General features: G+C 39.5%; 2 protein-coding genes across 14 annotated transcripts in view; one reads left to right on the top strand and one right to left on the bottom strand.

Moving 5' to 3' along the window:
• The window catches only part of eloal (elongin A, like), a 40,504-nt gene that overhangs the window by 6,960 nt on the left and 12,749 nt on the right, over positions 1 to 20,795 (top strand). For 2 of the 12 annotated variants that reach the window (NM_001444279.1, NM_001444278.1), the window contains exons 1-4: positions 13,124 to 13,307; positions 18,505 to 18,561; positions 18,650 to 18,762; positions 19,559 to 20,234. In NM_001444279.1, coding sequence (NP_001431208.1) covers positions 19,764 to 20,234 — 471 coding nt within the window. In that variant the 5' untranslated portion in view covers positions 13,124 to 13,307; positions 18,505 to 18,561; positions 18,650 to 18,762; positions 19,559 to 19,763. Of the gene's footprint in view, positions 1 to 13,123; positions 13,308 to 13,374; positions 13,481 to 18,504; positions 18,562 to 18,649; positions 18,763 to 18,984; positions 19,213 to 19,328; positions 20,510 to 20,795 lie in introns of those variants that run through there. The other 10 variants (NM_001288658.2, NM_001444275.1, NM_001444277.1 and 7 more) reach the window with 8 other exon arrangements.
• On the bottom strand, positions 471 to 11,307 carry klhl31 (kelch-like family member 31). Of its 2 annotated transcripts, XR_015505068.1 has the most exons (4): positions 11,237 to 11,301; positions 6,499 to 7,701; positions 2,587 to 3,392; positions 471 to 727 (listed from the first exon to the last, which is right to left on the bottom strand). XR_015505068.1 is itself a non-coding variant. In NM_001003727.4 (3 exons), exons 2-3 carry the CDS (start codon positions 7,671 to 7,673, stop codon positions 2,660 to 2,662), a joined length of 1,908 nt encoding a protein of 635 aa, NP_001003727.1. In that variant the 5' UTR covers positions 7,674 to 7,701; positions 11,237 to 11,307; the 3' UTR covers positions 471 to 2,659. The 2 variants fall into 2 exon arrangements, 1 of the variants encoding a protein (NP_001003727.1); NM_001003727.4 differs by having other exon boundaries at positions 471 to 3,392; positions 11,237 to 11,307.

Genomic DNA, 20,795 nt, shown 5'->3' with positions numbered 1-20,795 from the left:
TTTAAAAACCCAAGATTGCCACGACTTTATACAATTATTTTAATATAGCATCTGTGTGAAAAGTAAACTTTTAACAAATATTACAATCAAAATGTGTCCTCTGTTATATTAAAGCCTGATTTATACTTCTGCGTCAAGTGATCATTGTATCGTACGTCATGAATATTTATACTTTTGCATCCTGTCTGTTTCCACCACATAAAACTTATGCAAGAGTAATTGGTGGTTCATTCCTCTGTGGCAACCACTACAAAATCAGGGATTAAGTCAAAGGATAGTAAGTGAGTGAGCATTCTGTCTGTTCTGCTCTGCAATAACACCTAGTGGACACTAGTCGGCAGTAGAGTTTCTGTTCAACACTGTCTAACTTCTTTGTGTTTTGGGTTTACGCCAAAAATGTGTGCAGTGCTACTGTATAAGTAGCTCAAACTCCCACTCATTGAAAGAAGAAAGAGGCGGGAAACCACAGGAACGTTTAATAACTTTAATCACAGAGTAAACAAAACAAACGTATCCATACAGTGCTCCTCCATAGGACTTGACACTTGTTAAACACTTGCCTCTCTCTCACAACTGTCGGCCCCGCCCACATTTTGTCATCTCTACCAAATCTGACCAATCACAGACCTTGCATTCCACATCACGGAAATATGTAGTTGCATTTATTTGGTATGGTGAAGTGTGCACGACCAAAGTGTGTGATGAAGCTTTGCCGGATCTGTGCTACCTCCTCAGAATGTGCTACTGGTAGTCATGTTTCATCAAAAAAATCAGGGGTAGCACATCTTGTCAGTTTTAAATGTCTATCTGAATGAATTACAACCCTAAATAAGGATGTAGAATCCTTTAAAATGTGTATAGGATGCACTATTTGATATTTGTTCATTGTTTATTAGAGTGGTAGTTCATTCAGCTAGACCTTTGATGCTACCCTTGTTCCCACACCGTTATTTAAAATGGTAGTTTATTTAGTTAGACCTTTGAAGTTGACAGGATGCACTACCCCTGTTCCTAAACCCTTATTTAATGAACTACCATCTTAAATAAGGGAAACAGGGGTAGTCCATCTTGTCAGCTTCAAAAATGTAACTGAATGAACTACCCTTGTTCCTACACTCTTATTTAAGATGGTAGTTCATTCCAATAGACATTTGAAGCCGACAAGATGAGCTACCCCTGTTCCCACACCCTTATTTAAGGTGGTAGGTCATTCAGTTAGACCTTGAAGCTGACAAGATGCGCTACCCCTGTTCCCACACCCTCGTTTAAGGTGGTAGTTCATTGAGATAGACATTTGAAGCTGAAAAGATGCACTACCCCTGTTCATTAAAGCTGACAATATGCGTGACACCTGATCCTACACTCCCTATTTTAGGTGGTAGTTCCTTCGGATAGACATTTGAGGTTGACAAGATGCACTACCCCTGTTCCTACACCCTTATTTGAGGTGATAGATCGTTCCGATAGACATTTAAAGGTGACAAGAAGCGCAACCCCTGTTCCTAAACCCTTGTTTAAGGTGGTAGTTCACTGAAATAGACATTTGAAGCTGACAAGATGAGCTACCCCTGTTCCCAAACCCTTATTTAAGGTGGTATTTCATTCTGACAGACATTTGAAGTTGACAATATGCGTAACCCCTGATCCTACACTCCCTATTTTAGGTGGAAGTTCCTTCGAATAGACATTTGAGGTTGACAAGATGCACTACCCCTGTTCCTACACCCTTATTTAAGGTGGTAGTTCATTCCGATGGACATTTGAAGTTGACAAGATGTGCTGCCCTGTTCATACACATTTATTTAAGGTGGTAGTTCATTCTGACAGACATTTGAAGTTGACAATATGCGTAACCCCTGATCCTACACTCCCTATTTTAGGTGGAAGTTCCTTCGAATAGACATTTGAGGTTGACAAGATGCACTACCCCTGTTCCTACACCCTTATTTAAGGTGGTAGTTCATTCCGTTAGACATTTGAAGCTGACAAGATGCACAACCCTTGTTCCTACACCCTTGTTTAAGGTGTTAGTTCATTGAGATAGACATTTGAAGCTGACAAGATGCACTACCCCTGTTCCTACCCCTTATTTAAAGTGGTTGTTCCTTCAGATAGACCTTTAAAGCTGACAAGATGCGCTACACCTGTTCCTCCACCATTTTTTAGGGTGGTAGTTCATTCCGATAGACATTTAAGTTGACAAGATGCCCTACCCCTATTCCTACACCCTTATTAAAGGTGGTAGTTATTTAAGATAGACATTAGTAGTTTTCAAAATGCACTACCCCTCTTTCCACACCCTTATTTAAGGTGATAGTTCATTCGGATAGACATTTGAAGCTGACAAGATGCGCTACCTCTGTTCCTACACCCTTACTGAAAGTAGTAGTTCATTGCGATAGACAGATGAAGCTGACAAGATGAGCTTTCCCTGTTCCTACACCCTTATTTAAGGTGGTTGTTCATTCTGACAGACATTTGAAGCTGACAAGATGAGCTACCTCTGATTTTTTTTATGAAACATGATAGATTGAGCTCCCCATGGCACATTCTGAGGAGGTAGCACAGATTGTCAGAACACTGCACCTACTTGACGCAGAAGTATAAATTGACCTTTAGCAACTCAAATACATTTACCCACCACTCTCTCTCTCTCTGCTTATATACTAACTGGTGCGGATGACACCGAGCTGGCCCTCGACTCTCGTGTTTTGCGTGTGGGGATGGTGACGACACAACACGAGATACCAACCGTAGCCTCTGGCAATTCGTCATCTTCAGTCCATTCGTTAAGATCAGGATTATAAACCTGAATGCATTTCTTGTACTTCTTCTCAATCTCATTCCAGCCGCCCAAGAGGTAGATCTTGTTATTCAAGGTGGCAGCGCCTGCAGTGCTCACTCCCGTCAGCAAGGGGGCAACGTAGCTCCACTGGCCAGAGTGAGGGTTATAGCATTCAACAGGCAAGACGTCTACTCTCTCTCCACGTCCGCCCAGTTGACTGCCGCCGAGCACGTAAGCACGATCTCCGACGGTCACCGAACAGTGCCATCCTCTCGGGCTGCTCAGGCTGTTTTTATCCTGCCAGCTATCAGTGGATGGGTCGTAGGAACAGACGGCTCGAGAGTAGGCGTTGTTTATGTAACCACCGCTAACCAAGATCTTGCCATCGATAACTGAGCTGGCATGGCAGCATCTAGGGACTTCCATTGGGGCTTTCATTTGCCACTGGTTTGAGGATGGGACGTAGCACTCGACAGACGCCTGGCAGCCATCAGAATTACGGCCCCCGACGGCGAAGAGCAGACCATTGAAGGTGTTGAGGCTGAAATGAGTACGCTTCTGAATCATGTTGGCTAGGTGGATCCACGTGTTGAATCGGGGGTCGTATCTGATGAGAGAAATGCGATGCCTCACTTTAATATAAACATGTCAATGTACAAATATTTAGACCTGTGGCTAAAAAATAATTTGAGAAATGAATTCTGTGTTTCATATTTTCAAAATGCATCACTATTCTCTCTTAAATCGATTCTGAGTTTGGTTTTTAACAACAGAAGGCGCTTTATGCTTTACAGACAACCGTACTCTACTTCTTTACAAATACCACTTTGACCTAAAATAATCATTAATAAACTTAGGAAAGGTTTATAAGTATGTTTACATTAATCTTGTGCCATAAAAGCCAACTCACATGGCTCAACCGAACACACAAGTTCTTCCTCGTAAGCATTTGACTGTATGATTAAACACTAGCCTAGAGCACCATTTACTGTTAAAACTAGCCTAGAGTGCCGTTTACTGTTAAACACTAATCTAGAGCACAGTCTGCAGGTAACACACTTTTGTAAAGGTACAAAATGCAATGATTCTTGCCATTAAAACACCATTAAATAATGTTAAGGTATGATGTTAGGTATGGAGCATAGCTCCTGATTGAGTTTGTTTAAGCTGGTTATAAATAGGAGCTAGTAGCTGCTTAGAACTAACTTAAATCTGCAAATGACCAGCTAAGGAACATCTTAAACCAGCAGCCATGCTTCAGTACAGACCAGGATATGCTGTTTTTTCAACAGGGATTATAATGCCTAGTAAAGTTTTATTCTGGTATCAACAAAAGGTGAATATTTTAAGGTTTGAGAATAAATATAGTTTCAATAAAATTTGAAGTACACAAAGCCAGAAGTTTCAAGAAGTTTTTTTGTGTCATGCACCACATTGTTGCACCCCTAATGTCTGCATGCTGGTCTGCTGAAGTATAAACTTGCAGAGTTCAAGTTTATTGCGTGAACATACATTTTTAATGTACCCACCAAGAAATTTTCTGTTTAATAGAGATATCTAAATGTAGACGTCTTGGCTAAAACTAAGCAAAATCTGGGCTGTAGACAATAATCCAAAACTAGAAAAGTCATCAAATAGACCAGGGGTTGCAGGCCTGTTCCTGGAGATCTACCTTACGGCAGAGTTCAGCTCTAACCCTGATCAAACACAACTAAACCAACTAAAGCTGCGGTCACATTAGAGTTTGAGCATACGATATTCTGTCTTGCAGCGCTGTGAAAAGGGTCTCATTAAGCAATGAATGGGTCACATTAAGCAATGAATAAATTAAACGTTTATTATAAAATAAAATATAAAATAAAAGTTTATTACACATTTTTAAAAGCGAGCGATTGCTCCGTGTTTTAAATTTCTGTCCAGAGATGTCATGTTTTGATCCTCGATTGTTCTGACGCAGTCAAGTGATGCGATTTCGCAGGTCAGAGTTCACCAAGCTTGAACTTTGCACCGCAGCAACGTGCGAAACCTAATGCATGATACTGCGTTTCCGGTCTGCCGCATTCGCGTACGTATGAACGGACTCCTCTATGGGAGGAAAAGCCCAGTGTGACCGCGGCTTAAGAAGGATCTGAAAGAGAACTTGGTAATTAAAGACAGGTGTGTTTGATCAAGTTTGCAGCTGAGCTCTGCAGGAAGGTAGAACACCAGGAACAGGAGTGGGAACCCCTGAAATGGACAGATTAGACCTGGCGTGCCCAAACTCAATCCAGGTGGGCCGGTGTAGAGTTTAGCTCAAACTTGCCCCAACACACCTGTCTGGAAGTTTCTAGTATTCCTATTAAAGCTGCGGCCACACTGGACTTTTCTCCCCATAGATTTTCATTCATACCCGCGTGAATGCGTCAGACTAGAAATGCAAGGTAATCCGGCAAGTTTGGCAGATCGCTGCGTCAGAAAGTTCAAGCCTGGTGAACTCTGACCTGAGAAATAGCATAACTTGACTGCGTGAGACCAATCATTGATCAAAACATGACCTTTCTGGACCTTTCTCTTTTTTAAATGTCTAATCATCTTGTTTAATCCGCCCCTTTTCACAGAGCCGTACGACAGAATTTTGCATGCTCAAACTCTAGTGTGACCACAGCTTAAGAGCTTGATTAGCTGGTTCACGTGTGTCTAGTTGGGTTTTTTAGCTAAACTCATCAGCCCTACAGGACTGAGTTTGGGCATCCCTGGATTAGATTAGACTTCCTATGTGTAGTCATTTATTACTACCCAGGCAGCAAAGAACTCTGGCCCAGATTTGGCATAAATCTGGCACAGCAGGCATTCATCCGGCACTGGCATACAACATGTGGGCCAAACATGGCCTGTGTTTGGCAGAGGTGGCACCATCTTTAAGGCGGCACACAATACTTGGGCCAAAAGTAAAATGTAGTATTTGACCCAGATGTTAATAATTGATATCGAGGGCATGTAAGCTTGGCCTATCCTGACCCACATTTAAAATACATTTATATTATTTTAAATAAAGAACAATTAATCGACCAATCAGGTCACTTTGAGAAAAAGCACACCCATAGCAAGCCAAAAGCGCAATGATTCATGGGTTTATCAACTTCATAGCAGTCGTGAGACACCAACATATCTGGCCCAGTACAGGCTCAGTTATGGGTTCTTACCTTGGCTGAGACTTGGCCTAGATCCTTGTTTGGCCCTTGACTGAATGCCAGACTTGGTCCAGTCATGTACCATAATTCACTGCGGTATGTGGGCCAAGCAAAATCTGATTGTGTGGGCCAGAGATATGAGTATCCATTTGATGACTACCCTATATTTAGATTATTGTTAGACATCTTAGATCAGGTGTGACCAACCCTGTTCCTGGAGATCGACCTTCCTGCAGATTTCAGTTGTAACCCATATCAAACACACCTGCCTGTAATTATCAAGTGCTGTTCAGGTCCTAATTAATTGGTTCAGGTGTGTTTGATCAGGGTTGGAGCGGAACTTTGCAGGAAGTTTGATCTCCAGGAGCAGGGTTGAGCACCACTGTCTATTATATACCTATAAAACACAACATTGCTTGGTGGGAATTTTGTTTTGCATCTGAGCCCAATTCTGGATGTTGAACTTGGACACTAATTCAATGCAATATTTCATGCCTAGCCGACAATAAACAGTTTCATAACCAAAACGATGCATAATCTTACCTGCTGAAATTGCTGACTGCATGCTTTGCCTGGTTTCTTGCATCATTCTGGTCTTCTCCTCCAGCCACGTAAAGGAAACCGTCCAAAACGGCCACACACTGATTGAAGCTCTTAGCAGGCATCTCCGTCAGCTTGTTCCAGACATTATCCTCGTCCCTGTAGAGAATGTCCTTGCTGAGAGACTTTTCGGTCAGCGCAGGCCGTCCGCCAACAGTAAGCAGAACTCGGAGACCTCCACGAACTTTGGTCCTCCGGGATTGAAGGATGTTCTGCTGGAACGGCAGCAGGTGGTAATTCATGGCGTCGACCAGCAAACGGTGGCACTCGGCATCCTGCATCATCCTGGGAACGTTCTGCACGTGACTAACAAGATCCTGGGGGGTGATGGTGCCAAAACGGATGTTGGACAGCAGATCAGGAGCGTACTTCAACCTCTTTTCATCAAAATCCAACCACTTGACTGCGATCTGGAAAGCCGTGAGCTCTGAAGGCAACTGAAGTGAGTCGTCTGTGAGGAACTCGTTAATTTGCTCGTAGGTGAGTTTGAGGAACTGCTCCATCTCGGAGAACTCAATGAAGTTCTCCCGCATGAACTTCTGAGCAGCTTCCTTCGTCTCTTTTAGATTGTACGTGTCGGCAATGTTGACCACATACATGCAATTCTCCACGCTAGTCTCACGCATTAAGAAATCACTACACATTTTCACCAAAGTGTGGATCTGGAGGAGCAAGGCTGCAGATATAGTGCTGCCGATGGTGTATAGAGACAGGGTCAGTTTTCCAGAATAGGCATAAGTGATGACTGTAGCCAAACCAACTGGGGATAAATCACTGAGCTCAATCTTCTTTAGAGACGGATCCTTCCGGAGCATGTTTTGGATGTACTCGCTGCAGGATGCCATCACTACTTTGTGAACGTCGAAGGACTTGGATTTGGTTGCTACCGTGAGGTCACAGAGGAAGCTGTCCTGCCTCATGTGGCCCAGACCCTCCAGGAGGTTTGGTGCATAGACGGGGTCGGTGACTTCGGTGGAGATGCAACTAAAGCCGTTTCCGCCCTCCAGGAGCGTGTTGAGCCCGTTGATTTTGTTGGAGGGGCTGTCCTCGACCATGATCGTCATCTCGTTGATATCGGCTTTGCTCTTCTTAGCCGCCTTGTTCTTTTTGGGTGCCATGACTGTAGTGATGGGTCACAGCCAAGACCTAAAGGGAAGAATGAGAACATCGGAATTAAATGGGAACTTTTATGGAAAATCACTTTTATAAGAAGTTGTGTGGTAGTGTGTGACTATAACCTCTAATGGTAACAATTTATACATTTATAATCACACCTAATAAAAACAGTCTGAAGAAATACTTTAATTGACGTTCTCTCTTTGTACGTGTCATCAGAGAGGGAAAGCCCCGCCCACTGGTGACTATGTCTCCCTCATTAGCAAAGGACATTAGTCTTGGCTGTTTCTCAATTCCAAGAACGCAGAGAACGAACTTGCATTCTTGTGGAGAGCGGTCTTGCCAGGTGTCCTCAGGACGAACTCAGGAGACCGCGAGGGCAGAGAACGCGTCCTTTGAGAAATGAGATGCTGCGTTCTTCCTGATGGTCACGTGACCTTTACGCATTTTAAATGGTAAATTATTTAAACATTACAGCATTCATACAACGATTTATTGTTTCCCCCCTTTTCAAAATATATACTTTGCATAAAAACATTATCAATATTCATTCATTCATTCATTTTCTTGTCGGCTTAGTCCCTTTATTAATCCAGGGTCGCCACAGCGGAATGAACGGCTAACTTATCCAGCAAGTTTTTACGCAGTGGATGCCCTTCCAGCCGCAACCCATCTCTGGGAAACATCCACAAACACATTCACACACACACACACTCATACACTACGGACAATTGAGCCTACCCAATTCACCTGTACTGCATGTCTTTGGACTGTGGGGGAAACCCACGCGAAGGCAGGGAGAACATGCAAACTCCACACAGAAACGCCAACTGAGCCGAGATTCGAACCTACTGCGCCACTGCCTTGCTATTATCAATATACTCTGCACAATATAAATAAAACAGACTTTAATACGGATTTCAGCAAACAAACACCCTTAATGTGTTTATTCCTTTATTGAGATATTCCTGTTAATGTTTACTTTCACCGTGTCATTTAGAGAAACTCCTGACGTAAATAATTAAAATCTCTGAACTTTAATAAAAAATCTAGATAAAATGCTGCTCTTCCCATCTCAAGTCGCAAGGACTTCTGGGACGTCCAGAGCAAGTTCGGTGCTCAAGTCTGCATCAGTGCGTTCTCGATATCAAGATCACATCCGGGAGGTTTCGTGCATCCTCTGTTCTTGCGGTCTTGAGTATTGGAACTGAACTTTGGCAGCTGATGATGACGTTACACGTGGACGCAAGACCGCTGAAGAACACATATTGAGAAACAGCCCTTGTTTTTGTATCTGCCACTATGCTGATGCAGAGGCATCTGTAGCTCCGCCCCCTCTTTTGAAAAGAGCACAATCTCATTTGAATTTAAAGCGACAGTCACCAAAATCAGAAGTAGGCAGATTCAGAGAGTTACAAAACATTATTTGTGTGGTATTTTGAGCTGAAACTTCACACACACACCTCTCTAGAGAAATCAGAGACTGATTTTACGTCTTGTAAAAAGGGGCATAATAGGTCCCCTTGAACATATTTTGGTCATCACCAAAATAAAGGTCAAAATGTACACTTAGATAAACAGAACATTTTATACATGATAATGCAAAGTATAATTAACTTGCCACAATAATTAACCCAGTGTTGGGACAATTATGGACATTTTGGTTTCTATTCAATTTAAATAACACTTTTTTTTTAACCCAGACATTGGGTTTGTCCATATTTGACACAGAAATGGGTTAACACAACAATTGCATCAAGCATAATTTTGTTTTTAAGACTATTTGACTTGTAGTAATACCCCAAGAGTTTATTTTTGAAAAAGACATTTTAACTATCAATGTATTTTCAGTGTCGGCTGTTCTATTTATACATTAATTTTCCTTCGGCTTAGTCTTTTAAGTTATCAGAGGTCACCGCAGCGGAATGAACCAACAACTTGTCTAGCAAATGTTTTACACAGCGGATGCCCTTCCAGCTGCAACCCTGTACTGGGAAACACCTATAGATATTCATTCACACACAAACTCACACATACACTACGACCAATTTAACCTATTCAATTCCTCTAGATTTAATGTTCATTCGACAAATTTATGCAACAATATCCATTCAATATTAAGCAAGAGATCCTCCTAAGACACTTTACAATGCTGTTCCTCGTTAATAAGCTAAACAAAAATACTATTTAATTAAATTTAACAACCATTTCAAGCAACACAACAACAGATTGTCAGCCTGAAGTACTCCTCTAAAGCCTGTAGTGTAGTAATAGAGGTCTCCTATTTCAAAACCATGTGTGCTGATGATGCTTAACTATTGGGGTTACCCTAACAAAACTAGTTTAAAAGACTAATAGTGCTAGTGTGAAAGCACACTATATTGTATTATTCAGGCTTTGATTGGTCAAACTATATAAATGCACATCTCCCAAATATTTAAAAGCAAGATTTAGTGTTAGTTCAACGATTTATGCAACAATATGCATTCAATATTGAGGAAGAGATCCTCCTAAGACACTTTCCAATGCTGTTTCTTATCAATAAATTAAACCAAAATACTATTAAATTAAATTATACAACCATTTCAAGCAACACTACAACAGATTGTTTGCCTGAAGTACTCCTCTAAAGCCTGTAGTGTGAATAGACGTCTCCTATTTCAAAACCACGTGTGCTGATGATGCTTAACTATTGGGGTTACCCTAACAAAACTAATTTATAAGACTAAAAAACGAATGAATAATGGTAAACCTAAAGTCATCAGGACGTGTAAAGCTCTTGCCTAATGCTCCTTAAATACTAAAATTAACTCTTAAGGGTTGCTATCACCTCAGCATTCCTCTCTTTGCATCTGTCACAAGTTATCACAACTACGGCCGAGAATAGAAAGGCAGAGTACCATTGCTCTCAGGTTCCTTTTATAGACTGCAAGTCATTTAACCACATTTGTCCTTTCAGTACTAAAACATACTTTCTTTGTGTGGTATTCATTTATATATTTGAAAATAAAATCATTTAACTAGGGTCTACATGCTGTTCACACTGTACATATTTATTTGTGAATGCATATTCCCAAGCATTCAGGACAAAACCTTTAATTACCACCAGCAGCTATTTTATTTATTTACATTATTTATTAAGTTCTACTTTCAGATTTTTAATATCCAAGTGAAAATTCTGACCTCAAGAGCCTTAAAAATATGAATATAAAGTTTATTCAGGTGATTTTTATGCTGTAATTGCAGTTTAGGTTACTCAAAGAACACAGCGATTGTTTCTAATGGTAAAAATATGCAATAATCAAACAATTTAAATATATAATAATCTAAATAACCAACAAAACAACCTCTTTTAGAAGGAAAATGTCTTATAAATGTTCAAAGTTTTTCATGGTACCACTGATGCCAATAAAAGGCCTTTAATTTAGGACTAGCAACTCAAGCAGTGCTATCAAAGTTCAAGAAATGTATTAAGCCAAAATGGGTTTGATTAGATAATTCTGTGTTGAAAGTGCTGCAAAATAACAACAGAATACGTATTTTAAAGAGGATATAATAGCCTTACCGATGTGGAGATGAAGTGGGTGCAGGAGAAAGACAGACTTGCACCTCGGAGAGAGAGTGCAGGAGAGAGAGGAGCTACTCAGGGCTCCGGTTAGACTGAACTTTAACTCCTCCTTCTCTCCGGTGCATTTCAGCGGGACGCTCATAAAGTAGCCTAGCATGCTTTTAGAAGGAGTTTAAATTAAATAAAATAGTTTAACGCACAAATTCGAAACTATATTTGGCTACTTGCTGCACATACTTGGTTAGATTCTCGCGTCACAAGACAATGACAATATCTAGCAGAATTAATGATGAACCTAAAAATATATGGTCTGTTACTTCAGTTTAAATCTTACTCATTACTTAAACAAACAAACAAACATAAAATAAAATAATAAATTATTATTTTATTATATTAAAATAATATAATAAAATATATTTATAAAGCTGTCTACATTTAGCTACAATTAGCCTAGCCCATTTCACATTCTGCAACCCCATTAAACTGGGTAGCACGATTGCCTCCCAGCAAGAAGGTCGGTGCTCGAGCCTCAGTTGGGTCTGTTGACATTTCTGTGTGGAGTTTGCATGGTTTCCCCACGTTGGCGTGGGTTTCCTACGGGTGCTCCGTTTTCCCCACAAGTCTAAAGACATGTGGAGGTAAATTGGATATGCTAACAAAATTGTCCGTAGTGTGTGTGTGCGTGTATTGATATTTACCAGTGATGGGTTGCAGCTGGAAAGGCATACGCTGCGTAAAACATATGCTGGATAAGTTGACGGTTCATTCCGCTGTGGGGACCCTAGATTAATAAAGGGACTGAGCCGAAAAGAAAATTAATATTATTATAATAAGGATTTAATATTTAATGATTTAAAATTTATTCATTATTTAAACAAACAAAAAATAAATAGGAAAATATATTTATAAGCTAGTGTTCAGCTGACTACATTTAGCTAATTAGCTTAGCCTTTTTTTTTCACCCTCACATTCTCGTGTTGTCTCATTCTCATGAGACAACATACAGCATACTTTTTGACAAGTAGCCTGATGAACTTCAAATAACTTGGTCTGTTTGCATTTACTTTGGTTATAAAATGTCCTCATTATTTAAACAAACAAAAAATAAAAAGACTAATATATTTATAAGTTCAGCTGGCTACATTTAGCTAATTAGCCTAGCTAGCCCATTTCGCATTCTGCAACCCCATAAAACTGAATTATCATTAATAATAAGAATAAAAATAGGCCTATTATATTTTTATTATCAATATTATTATAATATTGAATTTGTATTGTATTTTTTCACCCTCACATTCTCGCGTCACGAGACAATGTCAATATACAGGATAAATTTTGTGCCTGATGAACCTTAAAAATGCCTGGTCTGTTTGCATTCCTTTATTTATAAAATTCCCTCAGTATTTAAACAAACAAAAATAAATAGGCTAATATATTTATAAGCTAATGTTCAGCTGGCTACATTTAGCTAACTAGCCTGGCCCATTTCGCATTCTGCACCCCTATAAACTAAATAATCATAATAATAAAAATAGGCCTATTTTATTTTTAATATCAATAATATTTAATGTTTATTGTATTTTTTTCACCCTCACATTTTCAAATAGTTGTATAATCGCCAAATATTCTCCTATTTTAACAAACCAAAAAAACTCTGTGGTCCTAGATGGGTGACATTAAATTACGCAATATAATGTACAATTTCCAAGAAGAATTCGCTAGTTTAAAATAAATAATAAAAATTAAATGTTCAGCTGGCAAAATTTAACTAGCCTATTTCGCATTCTGCGACTTAATAAACTTTAGTAATGATTTAAAAAAAATATATATATATATATATATATATATATAATGTTTTATGCTGCTACACAGCAACATTGGCGCATGCGCAGACACGCAACAACAAACGTACAGTCGCTAGTTTTGTCACTTCAGTGTGCTGAAGATTTAATCGAAGATATGAGTACAATCTGACCATGAAGCGTGGTTGCTTGAACCTGTAAGCCGTTGACGCCTTCACGAGGGGTTTTAACTGTGTGTATGGATCCTGTGAGGCTTTTCCAACCAGGTAGTATATCCCACATCCACTTTCCGTCTCCGCCCATAAAGCTGACGAAAGAAATATGGCGCGGTTTAAACAAGTGCAGGTTTGGCGCGTGAGGAGCCGACATGGCCGCAGCTGATGTGAAAAAGGTTTTGCAATTGAAACGTCAGCTGAAGGAATGTAATGATGGACACACGGTAGGAGGAAGATGTGGTTTGTTGTCCATGCTATGTTGGCTTTCTCTTTCCTCAGACACTGCCAATTAGAAATCAAAAGGCTTTATTTCATGATCTACAAGGTTTTAAATAAATTGTTCAGTTCAATAAATTAAATTTAGACTGCTTTGCGAAGTTTTTTATACATATAATACGTTTAATATTCCCTTATTAGGCTATTTGTACCCATTTTAAGTTTGTTTGATAGCTTAAAGGGGTAGTTCACCCAAAAAATTAAATGCTCATTTACTCGTCCTTCTCTTTTTCAGTTGAGGTAACGTTAAAATTCATTCAGTGAGAACTTTTGAGAAGCTCCCTGTATTGTTCACCATGATACTTTGAATATCGGGTCTGAAATGGCATGCAAGTATGACTTCAAAACAACTGAGCAATGTTGTCTGAAAATTGTCTGAAATTATATAATTGAGAGTCCAAATGTGTGAATATAAAACTGACTTTAATCAGCTTCAAACCAGCTTTACCCCAATTCTTTTTCAATACCCGTTTACCACAAACAAAGGAAGATATACTGAAGAATCGTAAAAAAAAAAACAGCCATTGACTTCCATAGTATTTTTTTATACTATGGATGTCATTGGCTGCTTTAGTCCTCAAACTACTACTTCATAATGTTTGTTTTATTTTCTAGAGCAGTGGTTCTCAAACTTTTTTCACCAAGTACCACCTCAAAAAAAAAAAAAAAGGTCTCTCCAAGTAACACCAAAAGTACAAGTATTGAAATAAAGTAGTGTATTTGGCCAAATTAAGCAGCTACAGCACTGCACAGTTCGAGGTAGAGTCATATTCATATTTATACAATTTTTGATAAATGTTGAAATATATATTGCATGTACATATGACATATTTGTAAAACTTTTTGAAATCTAAACGTGTATGTAGATTACTAGGGAACCCATTTTTCTCAGAGGATGTCAAGCTAACAAAACATTGCAGCACTCTGATACAAGTTTTATTCATGGAAAAAATTAAAAAGCACTGCAGTTTTTGGTTGTTCTTTGTCTGAGATAATTAGTCTAACTAAATTATATTCCATACAAAATATGAAGCTGATCAGTCGGTTCTTGTCACGTGATTTGCGGTGCAGCATTCTGAAAAGTTACGATTTTTTTAACTGGGTACGCCTGAAATACATAAGCGCATCATGCTGCAGTTCTTACTCATTTTAATAGCCTGTGGGTTCAATTTTTAGCAGCTGCTGCACTAAAGTAAGCATTCTAAGCACAGCTCTTTAATCGTAGGCTTTAGAGAACAGCCAATGCTTATCACATTGGTGTTATCGTACGCATCAAATGATTAAAAATGTTTAAATTTTTTCTTTCCTTGGTCAGTGATTACTCTGCGTACCACTAGAAGTAAGCCCGCGTACCACTAGTGGTACACGTTAGAGATCTGCGCGGGACTAAATTTTGAATCCCGCCCGCTCCCGCTTATATTAACAATTTGTTTTCCCGCTGCCCGACCCACCCCGTTTTCTGGCCGCCCGATCCCGCTAAAGAGCGGGGGAGAACAAAACCGAAAATCACCCAGCTATACAGTCCAGACAGCCAAGCTGTCTGTATAAACACACACACAGCACCAAGCACACACACACAGACAAAGCTCTCTCTCTTATACGCGCGCGCACACTAACAAACACACAAGCACCAAGCAGACACACAGCCGTTTGCTGTTATATCAACTCAAAGGGTTATGATACCATGTATCAAGTACCAATGTAATACCAAAAGGTTTTATATAAAGGTATATAAATACTGAGTCGCGCCAGCTCCGGGCCGCAGCGCACATTACTCTCGGGCCGATTCCGGCTCGCTTACGGCCGCCGCATCTGGCCCGATTGATTAGGGCCGGAATCGGGCAGTGAGTCCACAAGCATCCGGCCCGAGTCCGGCAGCCGGAGCCGGGCCGAGTGGAATCTAGCCGGAACTGGCCCAAGTGTATTTTGCTATCTGGGAAAGCTCTCTCTCTCTCTCATTCGTGCGCGCGCACTAACATACACAAGCACCAAGCACACACACAGGCAAAGATCTCTCTCTCATTCGCATAGCAATATCCGAGATATTGCTAGACAGCCCGCTCCCGTCCCAAATTAAACCCGTTGCCGACCGCTCCTGCGATTTATTCGGAAATTTATTCCCGCGCCGCAGAAATCTGGTCGGGTCCCGCGGCGCCCACGGGACAGCCGCGGGAATGCAGACCTCTAGTACACGTACCACAGTTTGAGAACCACTGTTCTAGAGAACAAAGAAATTTATGAACATTGAGTGTGAGTAAATGGGGTAAATTTGAGTTGACAAATCAAAACCAGCTATAAAATGTTGCACAAAATATATCTTTCCTAATAACATTTAGGTAAAAAAAATCTAAGACTTGGCAAAGTAATGTGTGTTTTCTGTGGAATTTTATTTCTGAATTGGTTAAATTGTCATCGAAAAGCCATTAAATGACCCATAAAATGAGCATGATTATATGCTGTCATGGCTTTGCTGTCAAAACATGTCATTATAATGGAATCCATTGGTGAAAAAACAGCCCCCCAACATAACAGTACACAAGGGTTAAGAAATATCGTTATTGTGAATGGAGAAGTGTGTATGTCCGCAGCTGTTGACAGGAAAGCTGGAGGTGTTTGTGGGGGAGGATCCTCTCTAAAAATAAACCCGCAGTTGTCCCTCATGTTGTATGTCAGTCAGTTTTCAGTGCTGGGGTTTTACTTTTGCTAAAGCAGCTTACCATGAAACACGCTCACTTTCGTAGTGCATCTTCAACCCATTATTCTGCTCGCTGTGATTGCACAATGCATCATCCTGTCAACTGCACGTGTGCGGGATCTCCTGTTTTACTAGTAGGGATAGTGGGCGTTACTGTTGCATTGCCCATTTATAGCCCCCTGGCTGAGGTTTCTCCATACATAGTGCCAGACCAGAGCGCTCACTCAGCAAAGTCCGATTTTGAGACGGCCATGTGCATGGGTGGGACATCCCGACCACTTTTAGAAAACCTCTAATGAAATTCACAACAGATTTTTAGAAACGTTTGATGATGTCATTTATTGTAATTTAATTGAGTATTTTATTTATAATTCAGCAATGAGATCTCCCTATTAGAACATTTTAAGTCGGATTTTATGTGCATTGAACGCGTTTTGTGCAAGGAAAGTATTACAATGCATCAAATACAAATGTGAAAAGGTCAAAATATGTATTCAATAATTCAGTGTACAAATGAAACTGCTTATTTTGATCTGTGATTATTAGAATATATAAATAAGTGATATTAATAGTTTCGATTCAGCGTTATTACTGAGACTGTGTGATATTTAAAAGATGTTTTACATTGCAATATTTAGTTTTTCTGCGATTCTTATAAACAGTATTGCTGTATAAATCTGCTGGCTTGAATCGCTGTCTTTGGAAAAAAAAAATCATTGTTTTCAATTGATTGGGATGAACCTGGAGACAGTGGTTAGCAAGAAGGTCGCTGGTTCGTGTCCCGTCTGGGCCAGTTGGCATTTCTGTGTGGAGTTTGCATGTTCTCCCGTGTCAGTGTGGGTTTCCTCCGGGTTCCCCACAGTCCAAAGACAGGGTGTCCGCGGCGTCTTAAAGTATTAAAAGTTGATAAATCAATGTAGAGAAATTTAAGGCCCCTAAAAAAATATTTAAAAATTTTAAATGCCATTTTGCAAGGTAATAAATTTGATGTAACTTTTGATTATGCAATGAATGGTTGTATGCTAAAGTTTGCCTGAATTAAATCAGTGGATATCAGGATGCTGCATAGTTTATAAAATCAATGCAATCCTGCTAGATTTGATGTCATGCTGCTTTGTTTACAGCAGTAACCGAGGCAACACTAATACTTCTGCAGTTCTATAAGCGCCAACCTGCTGAATTAGCTAGATTTAATGTATTCAATATGTGAATGATGTTTTAGTTTTTTTATAAGTTTCTTACATTAATAAATATACTGGAAGTTAAAATCTCGCCAGTGTTTCCGGTTGAAACCTAAAGTGGTTTTAAGGTGTTAATGTATGGAAAGAGTCTTAAAAAGAGGTCTTGAAAGTATTGAATTTCACTCTCTGATTCCTGTATATACTCTTAAACACATGCGCTATAGGGGAATTGGAATAACTTTATTGGCTGGAGTGTATGGATGTTTCCCAGCACTGGGTTGCAGCTGGAAGGGCATCCACTGTGTAAAACATGCTGGATTAGTTGGCGGTTCATTCCGCTGTGGCACCTGATAAATAAAGGGACTAAGCCAAAGGAAAATGAATGAATGAATGGGATGATTTTGTAGAGTATTGAATAAAATATAATTTCAATCATAGATAGATACAGTAGAGCAAAGATACACATGAAATGAACAGAAGTTCTTGGTTTTCTTGGAAGTCTAACAGTATTTGGGTACAGGAACAGAATAATTGAATATAAAATAAATTAAATATAAAATGTCTGCTATATTATTAAAACACTTTGCAATGACTTTACAATGATTCCACAAATTACGTGTTGTGAACTGCAATTCAGAAAGAATAAATGCATTTAATTATTAAAATGATGAAGAATTTATAGTCTTTTTTTTTTCAATGTTATTTTTACTTTTGATAATTTGATTTAATTTGTTTCTGTGCCTGAAAACGACTTTCCCGAAAACCTTAAAGAATTTTTAAAATCTTTTCTCTTATTTTCTCTTTATTTTCGCTTGTAGCTTTTTTTAAAAACTTTAATATGCAAATTGCACTTGCTTAAAAAATCCCCCCGATCGTTAAAAAATTATGACCCAGTTCAAGTCATCTGGTGAAATTGCAATCGCGATGAACATTTTTGTTTATAATTAGAGTTGCACCCTATTGTAATTCATAATCTAATAGAACAGCTTGTTGGAATTCTAATATTAGTTGGAAAAAATGCAAAGTATAGCTTAACATATAACAAGTTAATTAATGCTTTGTCTTGGATGATTTAATTGATCCCATTCTATTTCAGCTGCTGAAAATCTTGAATAAACTTGAAGTATTGGACATCACACTTGAAATTCTTGCTGTAAGTGTTCTCTGTTGTGTTTATTAAACCCTTTTACTCTTAAACTGTTAGTCTTGTGAACCATAAATATGCATGCTTTGTTTTGTAGGAAACTGGAATCGGAAAAGTTGTCAATTCCTTCCGGAAGCACGATGAAGCAGGAAAGGTGGCAAAAGTATTGGTTAACCGCTGGAAAGCACTTGTTCCAAAAGGCTCATTAAGGTATCATCTGCTCATTCTAATCAATAATTTACTTCATAATTAAAAATAATAAACTAAAGTCTTGTCTCCTATCCAAGTTTTAGGAAACAACAAATAATAACTTGACTTCTAGTCGATCATTTGGTATCAGAAAGTGGCTTATATGAAAGGCAAAGGCCTCTAGATTACGTTTATTTTACCAAAATAAAATATGATCATGTCTTGATTTAATTGTTTAATTAGGACAGTAAAGAAAGCTTCTTGCAGGACTCCCAGAGTTCATCAAGACTCTTTGGATTGATCTTCAGTGCGTCCTCCATTTTACCCCAGACATGCTCAATAATGTTCATTTCTGGTGACTGGGCTGGCCAAACCTGGAGCACCTTGAGCAACCTGGAGCATTGATGTGGAGGCTGAAGTAAGAGGAGCGCTATCCTGCTGGAGAATTGTCCCTCTCCTGTGGTTTGTAATGTAATGGGCAGCACAAATGTCTTGATACCTCAGGCTGTTGATGTTGCAGATCTCTCGCACACAACCATACTGAAAGTAACCCCAAACCATGACTTCTCCTTTACCAAACTTGACAGATTTCAATGAGAATCTTGGCTCCTGCAGGTCTTCTGCAGTTTTTGTGATGATTAAGATGCAGTTCGACAGATGATTCATCAGGAAAAATTGAACTTCTGCCACTTTTCCAAATGATCAACTAGTCAAGTTAAAGTCAAGTTGTTATTTACTTACAACTGGGATTGACAACAAGACTTTTGGTCAGGTAGTGCATGTCTTTTAACAATGTTTTTACATATATTCCTTGCAGTTTGACTGAAGGAAACCCTGAAGACTGCCAAACCCAAAATGACAAGCTCAATAAAGAAGAAAATGAAAGCCGTAGAAAGGAGAACAGCCGTATTTCAGACCGCAGCAATTCTAGAAAGAAGCCAAAACTGGACAATTCAAAAGCTGAAAAGAAATCATCACCGATTGTTGACATCAAATGCAAAACGAAGTCTAGTAAATATAAAATGATCTCGAATGGGGAAGATAGTGATAATGAGGAGCCAAAGAAAGATTCGAGTTTGAATCAGGGCTCACGGACTCACGGATCAGACCATAGCAAGGAAAAGAAGCATGAAAGCAAAACAACTGAGAGTGTTTCTGGTGTGACAAAAAAACAGAAGAAACTTGAGAAGTCTTTAAAAGTAACCAGAGATAAGAATGGAGATGCTTGCAAGAAAGACAGGAGGAAGGCTAGAGACAAACCCACAGCTCTGGAGATTCAAGGAAAGCTTGAGGACATCTGTGAAAATCCCTCCATGTCTTTCGAAGCGTATCTAAGTTACGACCTGGAGCCTCCCAAACGCAAGAAAAGCTTCAACGTCTCCAAGAATTCCAAGAGAATTAAAACCACACACAAAGAAAGCTCGAGCGTGTCTCTTGTGAAGATGAGCAAAGCTGTGACGGAGGAGCCAATAACAGCGGTGCATCAAAAACAAGTGCGACTGGTGTTTCTCTCCAAACATTTATAAGTATATCCAAAATGTACAGTAGTCAACATTTGAAGTGGATCAAGACCGCTTAATGTTGACTACTGTGGTTTAAATGTGTTTCTGTGTGGAGTTTGCATTTTCTCCTCGTAGTGGCGTGGGTTTTCTCTGGGTGCTCCGTTTTCCCCCACAAGTCCAAACACATGCGCTTTAGGGGAAGTGGGTGAACTAAATTGGCCGTAGGGTATGGGTGTGTGTGAATGTGACTGAATGGGTGTTTTCCAGTGCTGTGTTGCGGCTGGAAGGGCATCCGCTGCACAAAACATATGCTATAATAGTTGATGGTTCATTCTGCTGTGGCGACCCCTGATAATCAGGGACTAAGCTGAAGGAAAATGAATGAATTAATGAATGAATGTTATAGTATAAGTTCCATTGGATCAGTTAGGTAGACCAGTGTTTCCCAATCCTGTTCCTGGAGGCACACCAGCAGTACATATTTTGGATGTCTCTCCTATCTGACCCATTCATTTCAGGTTTTGGAGTCTCTTCTAATGTTCTGATTGGGGT

The sequence above is a fragment of the Danio rerio genome, chromosome 13 (genome assembly GCF_052040795.2).
Source record: "Danio rerio strain M-AB ecotype USA chromosome 13, GRCz13ab, whole genome shotgun sequence".
Taxonomy (NCBI): Eukaryota; Metazoa; Chordata; class Actinopteri; order Cypriniformes; family Danionidae; genus Danio; species Danio rerio.
The sequence above is the reverse complement of the archived record's forward strand: the minus strand, read 5'-3'. Positions and strand labels throughout refer to the sequence as shown.

Excerpts from the sequence above, each read along its gene's own strand:
- klhl31 (NM_001003727.4), bottom strand. The coding sequence starts at position 7,673 with ATGGCACCCAAAAAGAACAAGGCGGCTAAGAAGAGCAAAGCCGATATC. Across the intron at positions 3,393-6,498 it reads GCAGTCAGCAATTTCAGCAG|ATACGACCCCCGATTCAACA; the intron begins GTAAGATTATGC and ends TTCTCTCATCAG.